At 34.1% G+C, this 23087-nt stretch overlaps 2 protein-coding genes across 2 annotated transcripts in view; both read left to right on the top strand.

The window, feature by feature from the left end:
* LOC106877406 (erlin-1) overlaps nt 1-6384 on the top strand; it is a 29717-nt gene extending 23333 nt beyond the window's left edge. Inside the window, exons 10-13 of the mRNA XM_014926300.2 lie at nt 157-246; nt 2461-2540; nt 4135-4297; nt 5572-6384. Coding sequence (XP_014781786.1) covers nt 157-246; nt 2461-2540; nt 4135-4293 — 329 coding nt within the window. The 3' untranslated portion in view covers nt 4294-4297; nt 5572-6384. The remainder of the gene's footprint in view (nt 1-156; nt 247-2460; nt 2541-4134; nt 4298-5571) is intronic.
* Nucleotides 6385-14013: 7629 nt separating this feature from the next.
* Nucleotides 14014-23087, top strand: part of LOC106877404 (wings apart-like protein homolog) — a 217791-nt gene continuing 208717 nt past the window's right edge. Inside the window, exon 1 of the mRNA XM_052966771.1 lies at nt 14014-14151. The gene's annotated coding sequence lies outside the window, so the exon portion shown is untranslated. The remainder of the gene's footprint in view (nt 14152-23087) is intronic.

Here is a 23087-nt window from a genome sequence, read left to right as displayed (position 1 = left end):
TGAATGACTTGACTGTATGATAATTAATTAACTAGGTGATTGAGTTGAGGTCTGTATTACACTGTGTAATTGACTTGATGACTGTATAACTGCTATAGAAATACTTATATTTGTTTTCATCAAAGATTTAAGAATATATTTTTTATTTTCATTTAGAGGCTGAAAAGTCTCAGATGGTTGCAAAAATTACCTGGGAGCAAAAAATAATGGAAAAAGAATCAGAACAAAAAATAGCTGCTATAGAATGTAAGTATATTCTAGTTTTCCATTTCCTCTCACATAACAACTGTCTTTTGAATCAACATTTTCTTATTACTTATTTCTATGGTTGACATTTTCTCTCTTTTTCTATTTTTGTCTTGTAAATATTTTTCAAATTAGCAATATTACTCAAGTTATGCCATTCTTCTTGACAGTGGAAAACTCAGTTTTGCAGGACAGCTTTAGTTGATTTAGAAATTTTAGTAAAAATAATTCTTTCAAATAACAGTAGAGTTGTATTTTACTTAATGGGTATTTAAGACTTACACGTGGTTGTGTGGTAAGAAGCTTGCTTACGAACCACATTGTTCCAGGTCCAGTCCCACTGCATGGCACCTTGGGCAAGTGTCTTCTACTATAACCTCGAGTCAACTGTAGCCTTGTGAGTGGATTTGGTAGACGGAAACTGAAAGCAGCTTGTTGTGTGCATGTGTGTGTGTGTTCATCTCCTCCCACCACTTGACAATCAATGCTGGTTTGTTGTCTATGTCCTCATAACTTAGCAGTTCAGCAAAAGAGACTGATAGAATAAGTACCAGGCTTAAAAAAAAAAAAATAAGTACTGAGGTCAATTCATTTTTTTTTAAGCCTGGTACTTATTCTATCAGTCTCTTTTGCTGAACTGCTAAGTTATGAGGACATAAACAACAAACCAGCATTGATTGTCAAGAAAAGTTTTGTGAATTTGTGTTCTACACACAGGAGTTCATATGATAATGCAAAAACCAAAAAACAAAGTTTTTGATGCATGATTTTAGGGTTATTTAGCTGTTATTTTTAGTACATCTCTTGACCACTTCATACCCTCCTCGTTTGTTTGTCACTCTGATATGTTGATGTTTTTCAATATTTCCTCCTCATAAACACATTTAATAGTCTATTGCTGGGTTTTAAGCCAAAAATTCAGACTGTTCATATTTTAAATTCCAAGGCGGTGCCCCAGCATAGCCACAGTCTAATGACTGAGACATGCAAAAGATAGTTTATATTTAAATATTACTCTCTTGGTATTTCTTTAATAGCTCCAAGTAAAATGGTCAGCATATTTCAGACCATTGCAGTCTATTATTTCACTTAAGTAGTTCTGTATAAATTGTGGTAGTAACAATTTTACTGAAATATTTAGTGAAAATGAACTGGAAATGGAAGAAAAAAATTAATTAATTATATTTCTCTAAGTTCAAATCTCAGTCAGTGCCATTTTTACCTGTCAATAAAATAAGTATTGGGGATGACTTAATCTACATAATTGAGATGGTGGTGCCACAGCATGGCCACAGTCTGTAAGTAATTCTTTTTTGGATAAGTGGATCTCAAAGTATACTTTGCTGTACGTGGTCATGTGGGACACAGCATTGACAATTTGGATGCATTGTTTTGTCTATTTTTTAATTTGAATATATCTAAATGGAATGCTCTGTTGATTGTATAGTAGCAGAAATAGACAAAGCAAACTCAGTCAGTACATGCTAATCTTGATTTACTGAAACACTGAATTATTTACTAATACATCAGTAGATATTACAGTTAAATAATTGTATTTGAGTTTTTGTTTATAATGTGTGTTCCGTCTGTGTGTGTGTGTGTGTGTATGTATGTGTATATATATATATATATATATATATATAATGAACTTATTGTATACAGTGCTCAGGTGCACTATAACTCATCAGAAAAAGTAACCAAAACTGCATGAACATTATATAGAATATGCACAGGAAGTAAACAAGTAAAAAAGTCTAAAGACAAAGAAAAGAAATTTTAAAAAAGGGATGAAGAAGAAATGGGAGTGGGAGGCGTCAGGTGTACTGTTGGCAAAATTCAGGAAGCATGAAAATTTTGAAGGATGTAGTGTCTCAACAGTTAACAACTGATGCAAGTAGTTTATTCCACGCTTCAGCAATTCTGAGTGTGAAAAGATGTTTCTGAAAGTCATAGGTGCTGTGTTGTTTTTTGATTTGGAATTATCTTTCTTATGTTTTTCTAACATGACTGTGCTGCTGACATCTTTGTACTAGAAAGAAAGGCCCAGTCTCTTTAAGAATACATATACTTATCTTTGTCTTTTGAGACTTTCATGGTTTTACAGGTTTTTATCACTCTTGTTTTTTTTGTACCTCATAAAAATAGCTCCAGTTTTTTTTTCAGTGTCTAAGCATTAGCAGTTTTATCAGTTTATGATTTCATTTTCTTTTACAGCTCTTACACATTTAAATAAAGAAAAACTTCTTGCAGATGCAGAATACTATAAAGCATTAAAAGAGGCTGAAGCAAATGAGGTAATAATTAAGGAAAATTTGGCAGAATTTTGGTTTAAGTATGCCTTATATCCCCTTCATAAGTTTTATTTTTTGGAATTTTCAGAAAATTTTTGTGAATTTGTATTCTGCACACACGAGTTCATGCGACTATAAAAAATAAATTTCTAAAAAAAATTTTGAAATTTAAAGAAAAAAAATTTAATTTTTTGAATATTTTCTTTAAAAAAGAGAATTTAAAATATGAACAGTCTGAATTTTTGGCTTAAAACCCAGCAATAGACTATTAAATGTGTTTATGAGGAGGAAATATTGAAAAACATCAACATATCAGAGTGACAAACAAACGAGGAGGGTATGAAGTGGTCAAGAGATGTACTAAAAATAACAGCTAAATAACCCTTAAATCATGCACCAAAAACTTTGTTTTTTGGTTTTTGCATTATCATATGAACTCCTGTGTGTTTATCACAAATTCACAAAACTTTTCTGAAAATCCCATAAAATAAAAAAAAGTTATAAGGGGTTATATAGGGTGCTTAAAGCAAAATTCTACTAAAAGTTTTTGTCTATTTAAATTTAGTTTTGTAGTTGGTGAAAATCAGCAATGTATAGTGTTTTTAGTAGTTTAATGTGAAACGAATGATATAAGAAGCAGATGATTGCAAAATTTTGTCTTCTAGAAATATTAGAAACTTCTGCCAAAGACATATTAAAAGCTGTTTAGAAAAAGGTTTAAACTGAAGAATTATAGAGGTCTGAGATGACTTGCTGACGTCAGCCTTGCTACTTCTCATTATGTGTTGGGAGACTTAAGGTGGCAAGCTGGTAGAATCATTAGCATGCTGGGCAAAATGTTTTGTGGCATTTCATCTGTCTTTATGCTCTATATTCAAATTCTGCCAAGCTTTGCTTTTCATCCTTTTGGGGGTCAATAAAATAAGTACGAGTTGAGCACTGGGGTTGATGTTATCAACTTACTCCCTCCCCCAAGCTTGCTGGCCTTGTGTCAAAATTTGAAACCATTATGTGTTAGGAAACTAACCAGGGATGTATATTCCAGGTGTGCTAGGTGTGCGCTGCACACCCATTGAAATTGACAAATTCATTATAGATATTAACCTCACTCATTAATTTAATCAGAAATCTTAATGAAAAACTTTTGTGATACCTCTGCTTGAAATTAGGTGGTATTGGGTGTGGCAGCACACCCAATACAACAACCACTATACACCACTGGAACTAACCACTAGCATAGCTAGAATGAGTGCCACCCAAGGCGGCCCTTCCATTTGCTGCCCCTAGACCCCCACAAAAAACACATATTGCCTACAGCAGACCCATGGTGCCCCTTTAAAAGTGCCGCCCAGGGTGAACCACCCCTTCCCCCAGCTATGTGAGTGGAACTAACTCAATGTATGTTTCTTAATTCTAGCCAGAAGTGGCTAATAACAGTACATTGTTTGGTGTGAAATGATTCTTCTTAATGTAAGTCTTGTGGCATTGTAACACAAATAATTTATTGCTCCTTCATCTAAAATAAATGTGTAATATTTTGCTTTCCTTTCAGCTAAATAATTTTATTTTATTTTATTGTATTTATTTATATTTGTAGAGGAAATTAACTGATCGGTATCTGGAACTCTTGAAATACCAAGCATTATCGAAAAATAGCAAAATATTTTTTGGCAATAGTATTCCAAACTATTTTTCTGAATTTCCATCGTTCCAAAATCGAGCTGAAGTGAAAACACCGACAACTAAAACATCATGAAAGTGTAAGTAATAATTTTAATCTCTTTTATCTTTTACTTGTTTCAGTCATTTGACTGTGGGCCATGAAGATGAAGGGTTTTAGTCAAGAAAATCTAGTCCAGTATTTATATTTTTTAAGCCTTGTACTTATTCTATCAGTCTTTTCTGCTGAACTGCTAAGTTATAGGGACATAAACACACCAACACCAGCTGTCAAGTGGTGGTGGAGGACAGACATGCACATGCATGCAATGGGCTTTTTTTAGTTTCTGTCTACCAAATCCACTCACAAGGCTTTGGTTGGTCCAAGGCTACAATAGAAGACACTTTCCCAAGATGTTGTGCAGTGGGACTGAACCCAGAATCATGTGGTTGAGAAGCAAGCTTTTTACCACACAGCCACGCCTATGCCTATACTGTACATGATTAAAATATATACCAGTTTAGTGCAGTATTACCTATTTTAGCTACAAAAAGGCTTCCCACCATCCCACATGCACACTCTCAAACGGAAACAGAGGTAATGAGCTTAGGGTAGTGAAATATGAATGATAAATGCAAAAGTGAAGGATGATCTATTGGTGTTTTAGTTTCATAAATGGACTAAGTTGAAGTGAGTTTATCAATTAACTATGCTGATACAAAGATGTAAGTAATAGAGATTTGTAACTATCAAAATGGTGAGTTTCAGTATTAGTAGACTAATATACAAAATACCTTGTAACATTCCCTTTGTGTTTTGGGTTCAAATCCTGGAAGGATCAACATTGCCCTCTGTCTTTCTGCTAAAAACCTTTTTGGATATTTTTGGTACTCAAATGAACTGGATGTCTCCAATAATGTGTGCCCTACTTTTGAAGTTAAAAATAATTGGTACCAATTGGTAGAACTCCAAATAAAATATCTTGTATTTTGTTACATTGCATTGCATTCTGGGTTTGACTAAGCCTTTAACACTTCCTGGGTTGATTAACCCTTTAGCTTTGAGATTATTCTGTCAAATGTAATGCTTATTTATCTACTTTTTAAAAAAATTAATCCTGTATTATCTTGTGTCTTTGAGATTTCAATGATGTGATTACTTATTTTCAGAATGACATTGTAGAGTAAGTGTGAGAGGAAGGATATAGCCAGTTTGAGCATAAAACATGCAGGATATTAGGGCCAGATATGGTCTGTTTAAATGTTAAATAGTTACCCGACAAATACTAAGATCAATATAATTTAAAATACCCCCATCCCCCCTGCCACCAAACTTCTGCATGTTTTAAAAATTATCATTATTATTTGTTTTCAGGTTCACATATCAAATTCCAAAGTAGGAGAATGCCTGCTAAGCTGACAATTTATTGAGAGAGAATCCCTGCTCAATCTAAGTTATAAAATCAAAGAAGAAGGAAAAAAAAAAGCATTTTTTTTTTTGTACTTAACATTTATCAGAATGAGTGGTTTGAAAATGTGTTAGAAAACAATGATAAAAGTCTTTTAATTAAAAGTTATATGGCTGTGGATTTTGGAAAGAACATCTTAATGAAAGGATATTTTGTTTCTGTAAGAAAATGTCTGAAAAGCAAGTCCTTGTTGAGTTCAGCTTTAGAACTCTGAGTGATTGTCAGTACACTTGTTTATCTTTCATTTCTTCAGCATTTCTCACTTTAAAACTTCTTTCCTTTTTTGCTTATCAACAAAACTAACATTTTGTCATTCCTAACATTTTGAAATAACACTTAATAATGGGTTCTGAATATTAATATTTTTTTCTTTGTTACTCTTGGACTCTTTGTCTTCTATGGTATTGTTCAACCTGTGCTATTGTAATGTTTTAATGTTTATGTTCCTGATAAATTGATTTTTTAAAAAATACATTAAATGGTATTTTGTGTTAAATTTAATAATTTATGCTGTGGATTCTCCATTTAAATGAGGAATATTTGCAGGCTGGAATGGTACTCTGTCAATCTGATGAGAAAACTCTCTTTTTCAAATTGACAGATGCCTACATTGAAGCTAAAATATGTTCTACAAGTTGTCTACTAAATATGTTCATCTTTTTATATTTTTCCTTCAGTTTCATAATTTCAAATAAAAAAAAAACCAACATTTCTAAAAATTTGTTGTTATTACTGAGATTATTCATTCATCTTCCTCTGGTAGGCACATACTTAACTCTATTTTCAACTCCATTTAAAGAAATTATTTTAGATTTGAGCAGTTCATCTTTATCATGATGCAGTCTTATTTTCCCATACTTGCATGGTCTGAAGGGTTGAACTGGTTTTATTCAGTAAAGCACCTTACTTTGTGTTTTCATGCATTGTAATTTTTGTGAGATTCAGCCTCTTGAAAATTCTTTTTGTCTTGCTCAATTTTCTTCTTCCATTAATTCCTTCCGCTTAGATTGCTTAGCACATTTTTGACCTAATTGTCATCTGCCATGCACATCATGTGTCTGCACCAGCTCAAGCTTCTCTCTTACATATTGCGTTAATATGGTATTTTCTGACATACAATTCGACCTGGTGTTTAGTGTAAACATGTATAAACATTCAAACACTGTCTCCATGTTTCCAAATCCTGTTGCATTTCACATGGACATTTTGGTCCTCCAAAGTTGTCTTGGTGTGTCAGTTGACCTACCTTTTTTAGCTGTAAATTTTAATCTGATATGTTTTATACCCAGTTTTTCTCTTGACTTATTTTTTTCTCCATTGTTGATGCACACTAATTTTAACATTCAGATTACTATGTCAAACATAATGCTTATTTATTCATATTTTTTTTAATTAATCATGCATTATTTCATAGCTTTGAGATTTCAATGATGTGATTGCTTATTTTTAAAATGGCATTGTAGGGTAGGTGTGAGTGGCCAGATCTGGCTGATTTGAAGATAAAACAGATAGAATATTTTGGTCAGATATTATCTGTTCAAATGCTAAAGGGTTAAAACATCCAGCAGAACATGCTTGCCTTGTTTCCTTTTTAGCCTTCATATAGCTTTCTCATCCAATGCCCCTGTTTTCTGCCATGCATTATTGCACTTCTTGCGTAAGCATATAAATGACCCTTCATTTGGAAAAGGGATTTCTTTGTTACCTGCAAAAGTAATAGCTCCTTGAACTTTTTCCACTCTTTTCTTGCCTGTGGCTACTATGTTTTGAGAAGAGCCACCTCTGCTGCCAATTAGATCACTTAGATGAGTAAAACTATCAACTACCATTCTGGAACCTTTGATGACTACATTACCGCTAACTCCTATTGTACATCTGCCACATGCAAAGTGTTTCTTCTTTACTTGCATCCCTTGTGCACCCATAGTTTTCATTAGATATGGACTTCCTGCAAATTCCTTTTCTGCATATCAAGCATAGCCATCTTACTAACTAAAATTTTTGTCTTGGCTGAGATTACTTTGAACTGTTTTAATTCGAGATTTTAATTCCTCACTTGGAATTTTTTCTAAATCTTTAATATGAGAACTAGGTTATCAACATTTCTACAAACATCTGATCTTAAAAACTCTTTTGTTATGCCTGTATAACCATGATTTAAACAATTCTTGCACAAATACATGTTCTACTTAGTAGTTTTCATTTTAGAAATTTCTGTTATTAAACTAATCATCAGGGCAAAGGAGGGGCAGAATCTATAGCCCATCAGACATAATACATTGTATTTAATTACACCCCTTTACACACTGAGTTCAAATCCTGTTGAGGTTTAAAAACATTTTTTTTTTACTTTCTGCAACTTTCTATAGGTCTATAAAATATATATCTGTCATGTTTTGCAATTGATATGATCAATTATTCTTCCCTCCCTTCAGATTTGTGCCCCTAGAGAATTTTGTAAATCTGACTGATATCTGTAGGAAAATAAACTACATAGTGATAATAAAGATTTCAAATTTTGGTATGGGGCTGGCAGATTTTAGGAGATTAAGCCAATTACCTCACCCCTTGTTCTCAGTTGGTATTTATTTTATTGACCCTGAAAGATGAAAGCCGAAGTTGTCAGCAGAATTTGAACACAGAACTTAATGAGTAGGAAAAAATACCACATGGTACTTTGTCCAATGCTGTAACATTTCTGCCAGCTTACCCCTTATAATAATAATAATAATATTCATTTTGTAATTCTTAACTGCTATTTTCTCTGAATCTTTTCTTTTTTGTTAAATATCATAATTCTGCTTGTTTCTCCATTACTTAACTCATCCACAATGCTTCCACATGAATAGTTGAAGGGGGAGGGAGAGGTAGTGGTGAGTGAAATGTGTAACTTATTTTTTTACTAAGTTTTTTTTCTGCATTACTTAGCCCATCAGTAACACTTTTATGTGATTAGTTGAAGGGAAAGGCAAAGAGCGACAGAAAAAGTAGAGAGAAACAGAGTGAAGGGTGATGGAGAGCTGTATATTAAGTCTATAAAATTGTCCTTAAAGTATATAAGGTGCATTAGGTTATCATCATGTTCTAATTTCCTTCACTTTTCACTGATTAGCAGATGAGCAACTATCTTTCGATACAGACACAACACAGGCTATGCTTTCAGGTTTTCAGAAATAACCCAATATATTTACCATTAATTCCATGAAATATTCACAGGTCCCACAAGTAATAATTATATTCTTAATCTTTTTAAAGATATACAAGTGTTAGTGGATAAGAGCAATGTTATCCTTAATTTAGAAATAAGGATTCCTTGTTCAAATTTTTGTCTTGTGCTATATACACATCTAGCTGCACTGCACTTGATGATAGACAAAGATTTAACCAATGTAAACCAGGAAATGTAAATTTTGAAATGTTTCATCATTAACGATGTTAATAAACTTCAGGTAATAAACATTTAAAAAAAAACAACTTTTGAGTATCCCTCTTAACAGGAGCTTGACCTGCTTGAAATAGTAACTGAATATCTCTCAAATTTCACCATATTGCTTTAAGAGTTTAGAACACAGTGTGCATCTAGGGTCACATTATTTCAGGCATTCAATAAAGTCAGGGATGATCGCTGAAATGTCTTGATTATACCTGATGTAGAATTAGATGCTTTTTTTCTGTGAATCTTAAACATTAAAAAAAAACACATTTTTAGATCAATTTTTACATATTATATGCTTATTTCTTTCCCTCCATATTGGTATGGATATGATAGATTAGGAAATTTTAATATTGTCATATGAATTGGTCTTAGAATGAATTTAATTTAACTTAAGTGTTACTGTGCTGGTGTGAAAAGGCCTTGCTTGCGTTTTGAGCTTCACTTTTAAACAAATAACCTTCATTTAATTAAAAGACACTTATCATTTTCTCAAATAATATTATTTATGAAAATGTACTAGTTTTCAACCGTTCTTTTTGCTATTCACAGGTTCGGTTGCCTTTGGATAATACATTCATCAGAAGAAATTGTGTTTTTAGTCTGCCAGAGTTATTTCCCCCTGTTTTTAATGCGGTTTATTGGACAAAATTGTTAAGATTGATTCAAACTTTATTTTAAATACATCATAAGCTGTACAATAGTAGAGGAAGGTGATCATGTCTTGCTGAAACATATGAATGCCATTGATGTGTGTAAATTGTGAGGAATTTGTATGTTCTGAAATGGATTTAAAGCTCCAATTTCATTACAACAACTTTATAACGTAAACTGTTATAAACAATTTTCAGATTTTTATCAATCCTGAAATTGAATTGCAAGGACACCTAATTCCAAGTATTTGACTCAATTATTAACAGAGGCCTCCACTCACATACAGTGGGAAAGATCTAATGTTCACAATGGCTCCATTTTTCAGGGAAAATTCTTGACACAAAGAGAGTACATTTTAAAGAACCATGAAGATGTTAAGCTTTCAGAATTGTTTGTATCACAAATATGCTTTGGGGCATATTTTCTGGCTCTTTACATTCTGAGTTCAAATCCTGCCAAAGTCAATTTTGCCTTTCATCCCTTTGAGGAGTGGGCAACAAACTAAAGTATCGTAAGTGGGATTGATGGTATCAACTAACCCTGCTATCAAAATTACTGGCTTTGTACCTAAATAAGCAACCACTATTACGAAGAACCATCTACAGATGTAGCATTGTATTGTATGAGTTGATCTTATAATGAGTGAAATAAATTTGATTTAGCAAAACATAATACTCAAGTTGAGGATTGATTTAAGCTTAGTTTAGCATCCACAACCACCTAATCTTTGGATGTTTTTAACAGAATTTGTTTTGTTGCAAACATTTTGACCACTCACATTTCTCCTGATTTGTTGATGCTCAAGTTTATCATCAGCTACACATGTTGATCTTACTCGTCTAGGATGCTCTTATAAGAGCTTTGATCATGAGAAGCAGATTAAATAAAATTATATTGAAGCCTTTGACATTTAAATTGGCCACATCTGTCCCAAATATTCTATCTAATTTTGTTTTCAAATTGACTGGACCTGGCTTCCCACATGTACTCAACATTGTTATTCTAAAACTAAATAATCACATCTTTGAAATCTTGAAGTTACATGATAATGCAGAATCAATAAGCATTACATTTGATAGAGTAATCTAATAGTAAAAAATACGAGACTACTTTCATACTGTTAACAAAATTTTTAGTGATGAAACATTTGTTTTAATATCTAATTTTTACACCTACACAACATTTCAATTGAAGACCAGATCCAATCATCATCAAGGTGTTTTAAACCTGGATATGTGCATAGTACCAGATGAGATTTTAATTAGGAAACTTTTATTTCTAAATTAAGGGTATTAATACTTATCTACTATACCACTAAAGTACACTTAATATTGGTTTCAAATTTTGGTACTAGGCTAGCAATTTCGGGGAAGTGGGTAAGTCAATTATATCACCCCTGTGCTAAAATGGCACTTATTTTATTGACTCCAAAAGGATGAAAAGCAAAGTCAACCTTGGTGAAATTTGAACTCAACATAAAGATGGACGAAATATGGTGAAACATTTTGCCCAATTCTGTCAACTTGTCACCTTAAGTACACTTACTATTACATTTTAATAATTTAAAGTTACATTTTAGGTTATGCAAAAGAAAAACTGGAGGCTCAGAATAGAGGAAGATTAAAAAGACTTAATGAAAACATATATAGTATGATAAATGGAAATATTATACCACAATAGAATGTAATTGATAGAGGATTGTATTGTAAGCTTACAAAAATCAAAGAAGCCGTTTTTATTTTTGCTAAAACCCAGTTAGTTTAGTCCTCTCATCAGCTTCAGATATGACTGTCTTTACTAGAAAAATGAATTTAAATAGCCTAAAAATGTGTCATTAAATGTACTAGCATTACTGACACTGGATAAGAGCATTACTACCCAAGAATAGGAGTTTTTGAGTTTGAATCTAATATGGTACTGTTTCATGAATATGAAACTTGATGATGGTCAAAATGAACTTTAAAAATGAGCCTTGATAGTCAGAAAAATGGTAACTTTATTAACAATAAACCATTTTAGATGTTTAATTACTTGTGTAAAATAATTTAAATTGCTAATGGGACTAATGCAAACTTGTATCTCCCATGTTAGTAGTCATTTCACATGTATTTTGTTTTCACACATGTAAGAAAAATAAAAATGACCAAGTTTTCTCTTTCAGTGAAGAATAAAAATATTCTCTAAGAAATTGTATTGTGTTCTATAATCCACGAATTTATTCAATTGATGAGATTAGGATGCCAAGAACTGGTTATTTTTAATGACTATTTTAATAAATATGCAAAATTAAACATGAGTTACCTGAATTGATCAAGTGTCAGTCCGACCCTGGATGAAACTTTATATTGTCTTGGGTGTTATTCAACAGCAATAACTCTCTATGACCACACACCACTTTGCTGTAAAATGGTCCCTTGTAAATAGAATTCAACGTTGTAAACAAGAAGGCTTTTTGTTAGCTTGTAATGAATCTCTGCATGGCGAAGCTATGAAACCTAGAGATTAGGTAAAGGGGAACAACTCTAGCAATTTTTTATTTGCAAAAAATAAATAAAATGTGTAGGATCATCTCAAGAAAACAGTAGCATAAACAGTTAAAGCAAAGTTGCCTACTTAGACAAGGATAACATTATCATGAATTACAATTTATATATGGTTAATGTATGTAGTTTGATAATTTGTTTTTAACAGTTGATAGGAAAAGACACTCGTGTATTTCAAGTGTTTGTATTTCACGAATTTATCTAAGCTGCAGAGAACATAAATATATACGGTTTGCAGCATGGAAGACACATCTTAGCCGTTCAAAACACACCAAGACAGCTAACTTCACTTAATGTTTATTGTTACATATAAAAATTTTCGACGCACGAACTGTAATCTGTTCTCTAACATTATTTCATTGCATCATGTGCAGTGAAATCATATCAGTGACCATCAGGACGCTGGAAATTTTGATGCATAACAAACTTTAAGTGAAGTTAGCAGTCTGCGTGTTTTCGAATGGCTAGAATGCGATTTCCACGCTGCAATACTTTTGTTTCGATACACGATCCCCAAATGAAATTACTTGCCTGACAAGTGTACCTCCGAAACTAAAATTATTTTGCAGTAATAGTTTTAACACTCTAGTAACAGTTAACACTAATAAATAACCAAACAGTGTTTGATAGACAAAACAAAATTAATGACAGCTATTTCAGTTGCAGCGTTTATCTACCATAGTCTACGTACAGATTTTCGTTGAGAAGATTCAGTTTCATCTTTGAAGACAAGCATTTCATTAACTATGAACCGTTTTGTAAAATCAAAATTGGGAAACTCTCCAATCTTTTTTGTTTGGCTTTTACTCTTCAACTTCAATTTCGCTCCAATTGATTTCAAATTTACAACATTTAGGTAGTCTTTTTTATACTAATAAGGGAAACGAAGTTTAGTTTTGCCACAAATTAATAAATCATAAAATCTCTAATATATCTTTAATATTTTCCCTTCCCTTATTACTAAAATATTCTATGAAAGATCCGTGAGGGAAATCATCCACTAAGAGCTGCTATCAGAAATTGCTCTCCCTAAAAGTGAAATCGTGTAACCCAATTATATATCTGTAATATCGTTCCCTCTTTTATCAATTAAATATTTTGTGATTGAAATTAGGAGAGATTTTAAGAGCAAGTCTTGTTAGAAAAACACGAGGAAACAACAGTTTTTGTTGTTTCTACGAACAAAACATTCTTCTCTCCTATTTCTTCTGACAATTCAGCTATCTTGTTCCCTGCCAAATAAGTTCTCAGACGTTTGTAGCATTTTCTTTCCAAGGACTTTTTCAAGCTGAAATTTCTTGTTTGCTTGCTTTACTGCAATAATTATCTCCAAGAATGATATATTAATTAACCAGCCAACATTGGCTAATAAATATTTAATGACGGGGATTTTTCAAGGGTTGACTTACTTCGTCCTCACAAAAATAAAAATATATTTCAAGTGACTGAATCACTTAATTCGTTTAAATTTCAGACATATTCTTACCTTATATATATTTTTCGACTAAAGGTTCTATATATTGACTTCTATAGTGTTTGGAATATGTTCTGATGTTGTGGTAAGTAACCTCATCCATTTCTTTTTAGATAAATTTGTAAGTTAAAGTGGGAGTTGTAAGGGAGGCCAATCCATGACACAATTTCAGTCTATCTTTCAAGGTTATTGCCCCTGAATTTGTACTAAACTAAAGCTAAAAATAACAACATAGCTTTGTTTGAAACGATGGCTGTACGCATGCGTAAGTTTCAATATTTTCTAAGTTCACTTTGACGAAAAATGGCGCTTTACGTGAAGTTGTTATAGAATCTGTCCAACTTAGTGTGGCTTTCTTCCAAACACCTCTTCTGTTCTCCAAGTAAGTACTACCATCATATTCTCATACGTATTCTTTTTCAAATGTACTTTCTTTCTGTACTGATCGTTGTCTGAAGTGTCGTCAATCAGTCAACTAAACCACACAGCAAGGTGTAAACATTGTTTAGTAAAACTAAGAAGAAAGACAGAAATCTCCGTCCCGAAAGAATTTCGATTTCCCATCTAATTATCACCACAGACAGATTCTTCTGATGTCATTCTAGATTTGAGGAAAACAAAATTTAGGAATGTAAGAATTATTTTCATTCATTTTCTTTGTCATTTCTTGAGTATTTTGGAAACAATCGACTGGGAACCAGACTGTTCTATATTTTTTGTTGTCTCTACCAACAAAACACTCTTTACTGTCCTATCTCTTCTGACAATTCATCCATATCACACTTTGAAGTTATCCATCCTATTCACCACTTCTCCAGTAATCAGCTTCTCCATTGATGTTGTAAATCAACGATTTCTTAACCGTAACTATTTCTTTCGAACAGCTCTTTTATTTAACTTCGTGCGGTTTCCTCGTGTTTTTTTTTTAATTCTTTTTAGCCAGATTTTCTCTTAATATCTCACCTCACTTCTATCCGAAGGACTTTTCTAGCGTTTTGCCTTCTTCTTAAACAAATAAACAAGTGCAAAGTTAAAACTTCTCATTGATTCTTCTATCTCCACTGTTGAAAGTAAACAAGTTAACAACACACACACACACGCATGAACACACGCATAGTTTGATCATGTGTGTGTGTGCATGTATGTATTCTTGAGTGTTTGTGTAGTTGACTGTATTTTCCAAATAGTTTGACTTTAAGATTTGTCCAATAAATATAATTTTTTCTCTTTTTTGTTTTGATTGATAAGTTGTTATTAAAAATCTATATTTCTCCAGCAACTCGCTGCCTGGAGATTCCACAATTAAACATGTTTCTTTAAACAATTTGATAACTTTCTCCGGCTCGTCTTGGGACAATCATTACACGGTTGTCTCACATTATTTCTAAGTAACGATTTTATTTCGAGAATGATTAATCACTAGGAAGATTTCATAAGGATCCACTGTTCTGTTAAAACACACACACACACATATTCACTATTTCATTCACACACGCACGCACAAACACTCAGGCGCGCGGTGGCATCTTTAAATTAGGGTCCAACTTGAGAAAGTAAACTATCTCCATATTTTTTGGTCCTACCTTATTCTGTTTTTAAATTTGCATGTTGTTTACTGAGTAAATGGTGCTAGTTTGTTGTGTATCGTGATGGTCAACTGAAGCTACATACACACGCGCGTTACTCTTACAATACACATAGCATACTCCACAAATACCCACGTTACTTCACAATTACACATACATGCTATATTCCATCATCTTAAATAGTAAACTTTGAATCCTCTTTTAAAACTTTTTCTTTACATTATAGAACTTTTTTTGTTATTTTTCTTCTGATCTTTATTCTCTCCATCTTTCTATCATCCTTATTATGATTTACCGTAGTTGAACATTAATGTATGTATTGTGGGTAACGGATTGGTGGTAGCAAGGGAATCATCAGCAACTGGACACATCCATTTATTTCCATCTTTCTATATATATAATAATTCTTGAGAAACGGTAAGACGATATAAGATTTGTGTGTGTACTTGTAATGTTTGCTGCACTACGTTACGATACAGGCTTTGGGTCCAACATGCTGTCGATATCCCGAATAGATCCGTAATTGCTTTTTCAATAAAGTTGTCAGAGCCATGGAATTTTGTTTATGGTTGATGTGTGTATGGCAGAGGCAGGGACAAACCTTAGCCATCAACTCTGAAGACTAAGACCAAAATATTCTATATCTGCATTGGTTCTAGTTTTGGAAATCTGCAGGTGATAAATTAGAAAGTGGTACTCGGATGCAGATCAGCCATAAAGTTTGGATGAGCTTGGTAGTATTGTTATTTGAGTGTCAAGTCATTACAAAAGTTTAATGTAAGTATCTAGTTTTTAAGAGAAAGGACCTATGTGACTAAAAGTGGTTAATTGTTAAATCAACGGAATATGAGAAGTTGATTGGAAAAGAAATTGGTACCAATAGAAAACCAACAATGTGATGTAAGAACAGGTCAGCAAAATTTTAATATAAAGGACTGAGGAAAGCTTTATTAATTATAAACTCATTCTCTGTACACTCCTTGATTTATCATTGTGAACCCAACATATTTCAAGACTAAATTATAAAAGCTGAGATTTTTTTTTTACAGAACCAGAAACTTCTCCAACCCTATTTACTATATTAGAAAATTGCTCACATCTTGAGAAAATACACTCACTACTGACATAAAACCATCACATTTTAACACTTACTCATTGTCAAACTGTGTCCTCTGTATCTTCTGTTGATATTTAAATATATCTGCATTTTTGGATTGGCTAATTGTAGCCCTCATATTCTTCTTAAATCCATTTGATACTTCCAGTTTTACTTCCACAACACTATTTCATCAAAAACTTGTTCTTGCTCAAACCTTTCTCTTCAGTTCTGTATCTCTTTAGCCCATCCTCCCTCTTTCTGCTAACCAGTTACAATAACCATACCATTTATAGGAAGTGTATTTGATAATGATGATGTTTGTAAGAGGATCTTCAACTAGAGTGGTGTGATATTGACTGTTAAATTTGAAAGAAAATTTCTGATATTTGTTCATCATGACGTAATGAGATGGTTGTTGTTGGAAACATTTATATACTGCTGGTCTAGTTATCATTGCAGAACTGCAGAAAAAGTTCCAAATCTGAAAGAATGGTCTAGATTTGAACGGTATAAAGCTCAACATGGAAAAGAATGAAGTAATAAATAGTTATAACAGATAGCAGAAATTTCCAGTACCATTAGATGGAACCTTAATACTTCTTTAATCACTGCAAGTAATGGGTGTACAGAGTGTAGTGAGATCTCTTGTAGATTCACGAAACTAAGACTTCATATGTCATGTGTAGAAGTAGTTTAGTAGTTAGAAGCAACCTTGCAACAAAGCCCAGAGTCTGTGCAGATGGTTCTGTGGTAGATAGTTTCTGTTACCCAGGTGAGTTGTCATCTAGAAGTTATGATTGTGTAGTAAAATAATTGATGTCTGTTGGTTTCAGCAATGAAGATTTAGTTGTTTGATTTCAACTGAATTAGTGTATAAGTGCATGAACATTCCACAGACATTTGTATCCTTATTTGCAATGCTCAGACAAAATCAGCATGGCATAGTTTGTGTCAATACTGTACCTTTTAAATCATAGGTACAATTCATCCAACAGGCTTCTATGCAGTTTCTGGTATGCAATTTTACTAACATGGTATGAGTTAACTTAAGGCCATACAAAAAATTAAATGGCATTCCAGATGCTATGCAGTGGGATTGAACCCAGAACCCCATGGTTGTGAAGCAAGCTTAACCATTTGGTTATACTGTATAGCAGTCTATGAATAAAAAGTATACTGTAGTACATTGTGAGACAGCTCTCAGTATGGAAGATCTGTGGAGGTTGGTGAGAAGCATGTTGGCTATGATCTTTTGGATTTTTAACCTTTTAACATTTAATCTGGCCCCAATATTCTATTTGTTTTCTGTTCAAACTAACCAGGTCTAGCCTCTCACACCTACCCTACAATGTCTTCCTAAAAAATAGACAATCACATCATTGAAATCTCAAAGCTACGAGACAATACATGACTAATTCAAAACAATATGAATAAATAGGTTTTACATTTCACTGAGTAATTTAAACACTAAAGGGTTGAAAGTAAGTAGCAAATAGAGGTGGGGCACTTGGGTGGGAGTACAACTGGGTATTAACCCTTTAGCATTCAGATTATTCTGTCAAAAATAATGCTTATTTATCCACATCATTTTGAATTAACCCTGCATTATCTCATAGCTTTGAGATTTTGATGAGGTAACTGCTAATTTTTAGAATAATATTGTAGAGTTGGTTTGAGAGGCCACAGCTTGCCAGTTTGAACATAAAACATGTAGAATATTTTGGCCAGTTTAAATGCTTAAGGGTTAAAGTTGTCAGCCTGTGTATACAAGAGATTGGTGTGTGCTGGAATGGACATGTGATGATGTTATCATTTAGCTCCAGGCCATCCTTGATGAAGCATACTTAATATTTTTATTGCTCTCTAACTCCTGCTCAACCACTCCCATCTTCTCGTCTAAAATGTGAGTAGCCATGTAACTCCTCTGCAGCAAGAAACCTGTTCTGCTGTGTTCCCTTCTCTTCAACTTTTACCTCTCATCACCTAACATAAAGTTGCAACTTCATTAGTGTTGGTGGCACAAAAAAATAGAGCACCCAGTACATGCTGTAAAGTAGTTGGCATTAAGAAGGAAGTCCTTGGGCTCACAATGTTCTGTCAAACCATGGAAGATAGTATCAATCACCTACCCAGCTACCTCAGGCAACTTATTAAAGAAACCATGCCAAAGCTGACACGGTAGGTTTTACTTGAATTTTAAGATGCTCAGCTAATAATCAGAGCTAGCTTTTGTAACGCAGTTTTGACAATGTAGAATCACCACAAAGGATCATGTCTGAAATTGTGAGTTCTAGCATTTGTTGCAGCTTTGAGAGCTTATATTTGGATTGTGGAGAGACGAGCATCTTTGCCATGATATTTCTATGCAGAATGCAATAAAATGTTTTGTTGATTTCCATATCTTGAAGTAAAGATACTGTCAATGTAATTGAAGGTTATGATGATGTTAAGAACAGCTGAATTATTTTCTCCTCAGTTTTCCAAAGCAAGGTTCCATAAGTGCACAATGTAAGAAATCTGATCTGTAGATAGACCTGTACTGGTGAACACTGGGAAGGTAATAAAGAAGTTGGTTATTTACATGCACTTCCATCACCCTTCAATGAAAGGGATTGTTGACTAGATCCAATATGGCACACTACCGTCACCATCATTTAACATGCATTTTTCATGCTGGTATAGTTTGACAGGGGCTGACAAGGCGAAGGAGCCACACCAGATTCCGTTGTCTGTTTTTCTATGGTTTCTACAGGTGAATGCCCTTTCTAACACCAACCACTTTACAGAGTATATTGGGTGCTTTTTATGTGGCACCAACAGAGTCATTAAGTACCTTGCAAGACAGAAATCCCTCAACTGGGATGGGGGGAGTAATGTTGAGGGTGAGTGACTTTTTTTTTTTGCCAGTTGGGAAATTTAAGGCATAGAAGGGCCAGATATAGGAATCTCATTGTAACGTAGATACATGGGTATCCCAGCAGGAAAACAAAGGAGGGGGAGCTGGAGAGTAATCGTGAGAGAGATGATGGCAAAGATATGTCAGGACATGCCCTCAAGGGACATTGGGGGGGGGGCTGAGAATAAGTGAGGTGATATAGAGGGTTGAACTGGGTGAGTGGGCAGGATGAGGTAATTGTAGCAAATGGAAAGAAATATAGGAAAAGCTTGAGAGCAGGGGTTGCAGTAAATATGTGAGGGTAATAGCAGGTAAGCAATGAGTTGATGATGGAGAGCAGCAAAGAGGGGAGAGAAGATGCAGAAAGAAGGTGATTGGTGGAGAGAGTAGGCAAGGAAGGAACAATAACTGAGAAAGCCAGGTGACAGAGGAAATGATGGGCCTTAAGGGATGAAATGTGGTTGGGTTTAGGGAGCTATAAGTATTCCCATAGATATGGTTGCATCCTCTGTTGGGAGACAAGATAGTTGATGAAGATGAGAGCTCTTGAAGTGAACTGTTTAAGGATAATGGAAGTACTACATCAGAGTCAGTTGGTTTCAAGTAACCAAAGACATTTTTATACTTTGAAACATCGTGCATGTTCTAGTTAAGCTTCTTTCATTGTTTTGTCATTATATTCAGGAATAGTCTCATGACTAGATCATATCGTCTTCTTTCCTTTTTAAGATAGTAGCATATGACTTGATGGAAATTTGGTTGCTATTCTTAGCTGGTCAGTCAGTTTACTGTGTTGAGGCTTTCATAAGCAAAACAGACAACAGACAGCAAATATAATAATTTTATCAGTAAGTGGGTCATCTTGATTTAAACCAGCCATATCCAACCAAAATATTCTATCTGGTTCATTTTCAAACTGGCCAGATCCAGCCTCTCACACCTACCCTGCAATGTTGTAAAAATAGACAATCACATCATCGAAACCTCGATGCTACAAGATAATGCATGATCAATTCAGAATATTGTGAATACTTAGGTATTACATTTGACAGAATGCTAAAGGATTAAGAGTGGTAGGTTGGAGGATTTTAGAAACTTGTTGCAGATCCTTTGCTGTTTTGGAGATGAGATATTTTGCATTGATGCAAATTGAGCAATTGCATCTCAATTGATAATAGTGACTTCTTCAGGTGTTGTCATAAGAAGTGTCCTCACCTACCTGCACATTTGCAATTCAATCTGCATCTAAATCACTTGGGTGTTGTGGGATTTGGTTGAGTTTGGGACAACATAGCTAGGAAGATAGTATCAGTCACCTACCCAGCTACCTCAGGCAACTTACTAAAGAAACCATGCCAAATCTGACTACTGAAGCTCAATGTGGTTCTGCCACTCACTGGATCCTGTCCAACACATGCCAGCATGGAAAATGAACATTAAATGTTGATGATGATGACAATGATTGACAGAGCCATTCTAACTTTGATAACTGCCAAAGCTTGTATAATTATTATAGCTGATAGAGCCAGTTTAGCTATCATGATTAACAAAACCAGTCTATCATGAGTGATAGAATTAGTTTAACTATTGCAACTAACACTAACAAAGTCATAAAGATGTCATCTCTACATACATAGCTTAATGTATAAAAGATTGCATTGCCAAATCATAAGTATGAAGGAAACACTACACTCAGTGATTTAAACTTGTCTTCAGTATTGGTTGAATTGAAGCACATTTGTTGTCCAGTCAGTGTAAAACTGGTGGACAAAGAGAGAGATGCTTGTCATAGAGTAATCTACTGTACACATGTTAGATGTATGTATTGTATATTAGCTCACTCCCTCCATCAAATCAACATTGCCTGAACACATGGTGTACCACACATCCAGTGTTGAAGTGATTGCAGAGCAATATGAGGTGCTTTGCTCAAGAACATAATGCACCACATGGTCCAGGGATTGAAACCACAATCTGATGATTGTGAGTGCAATTCCCTAACCAATAGGCCATGCACGCTCACACTGTACTGGTACACCTTTCTTGAAAACACCTTCTAATATTAAGCATCAGGCTCTTCGACAGCTGATGTAATTGTCATATAGTCTAGTTATGATGAGGAAAAATACTGTAATCTAACAAATCATGACTGATAAAGCCAGTCTAAATGTAATGACTGACAGTCAATCTAACTATCATATGACAGAGTCTGTTTTTTCCCCTTTTTCCTGTTCTTTTCTTGTTTTGCTAGTTACTTGGCAACCTCACTAGTGCTGGTGCCATATAAAAAAGCACCCAGTACACTCTGTAGAGTGATTGGTGTTAGAAAGAGCTGTAGAGATCATGTCAAAGCTAACATTAGAGCTCAACATGGCTTTGTTGCTCACCAGATCCTGTCAAACTGTCCAACCCATGCCAGCATGGAAAATTAACAGTAAATGATGATGATGATTGACAAAACCAGTCTAACTTTGACAACTGACAAAGCTTGTTTAATTATTATAACCGATAGAGCAAGTTTAACTATCATGATTAACAAAACCAGTCTATCATGAATGATAGAGTTAGTCTATTGCAACTAATACTAACAAAGTCATAAAGATGTCCTCTCTACATACATAGCCTCATATATAAAAGATGGCATTGTCAAATCATAAGACTGAAGGGATCACAGCAGTCAGTGTATTAAACCTGTCTTTTGTATTGCTTTAATTGAAGAGTCAGTCTCTACTTGAAAGGTACTGGAGTTAGTAGATAAGCCTCTGAGATTAACAGCTCATGTCATGTTCCTTGTGTTATGTCCATGTCCAAGACACTTATCTCTAAATGACCAGTTCATTCATAAGTATATATTGGTTTCAAATTATGGCACAAGGCCAGGAATTTCAGGGGAAGGAGTAAGTTGATTAAATTGACCTCAGTGCTCAGCTGGTATTTATTTTATCAACCCTGAAAGGGTAAAAGGCATAGTTGACCATGGCAGAATTTGAAGTCAAAATGTAAGGAGGGATGAAATACTTCTAAGTATTTTGCCTGACACACTAAGAATTCTGCCAGTTCACTGCCTTATTCGTAAGTAGATATTTGCTATGAGCAGCACTATAGAATTGGTGAGTGTTTTAACTGGATTGCAATGCAGAGTTGAGTTCCTCTCATATGAGCTACTTTTAATACAAGGAAACATTTTTTCTTTTACCTATTTAGCTCTTTCAATTTGAATCTATCCAAGACTGCAGTTATTAAAGTGTCCTATTTAAGTTTAAAAGTTTGAACAAAATTATAACAGGAATGCTAACAGGAGATTCTTGTTGATTTGTTCCTGCATAATATCAATATATAAAGTTAGAAATATTATATAATCGCTTTAAACTGGCCATATCAGGCCCAAATATTCTACATGTTTTATGTTTAAACTGAGCTGTGTTCGCATGGATGATGGTACGCTTGCACTAAATGAGGATGCAAAGAAAGAGGTCTGGAGATGCCACTACGATAGATTGCTTAATAAAGAGAATGAATGGGAGAAAGAGAGCCTGCCGTATGTCGACCCAATAGAGGGACCAGCTATCCGAGTTGATAGTACCAGGGTAGATAAAGCAATTAAGAGTATGAAGACCGGGAAAGCCCCCGGCCCATCAGGAATCACTGCAGAGATGCTCAAAATATCTGGCAGTGTTGGCTATAGCCTAGTCACCCGTATTACGAACCAGGTGATACACGAAGGAGTCATACCCAAT

Source organism: Octopus bimaculoides, chromosome 3 (genome assembly GCF_001194135.2).
Source record: "Octopus bimaculoides isolate UCB-OBI-ISO-001 chromosome 3, ASM119413v2, whole genome shotgun sequence".
NCBI classification, from domain to species: Eukaryota; Metazoa; Mollusca; class Cephalopoda; order Octopoda; family Octopodidae; genus Octopus; species Octopus bimaculoides.
This window is presented reverse-complemented; position numbering and strand designations above follow the sequence as displayed.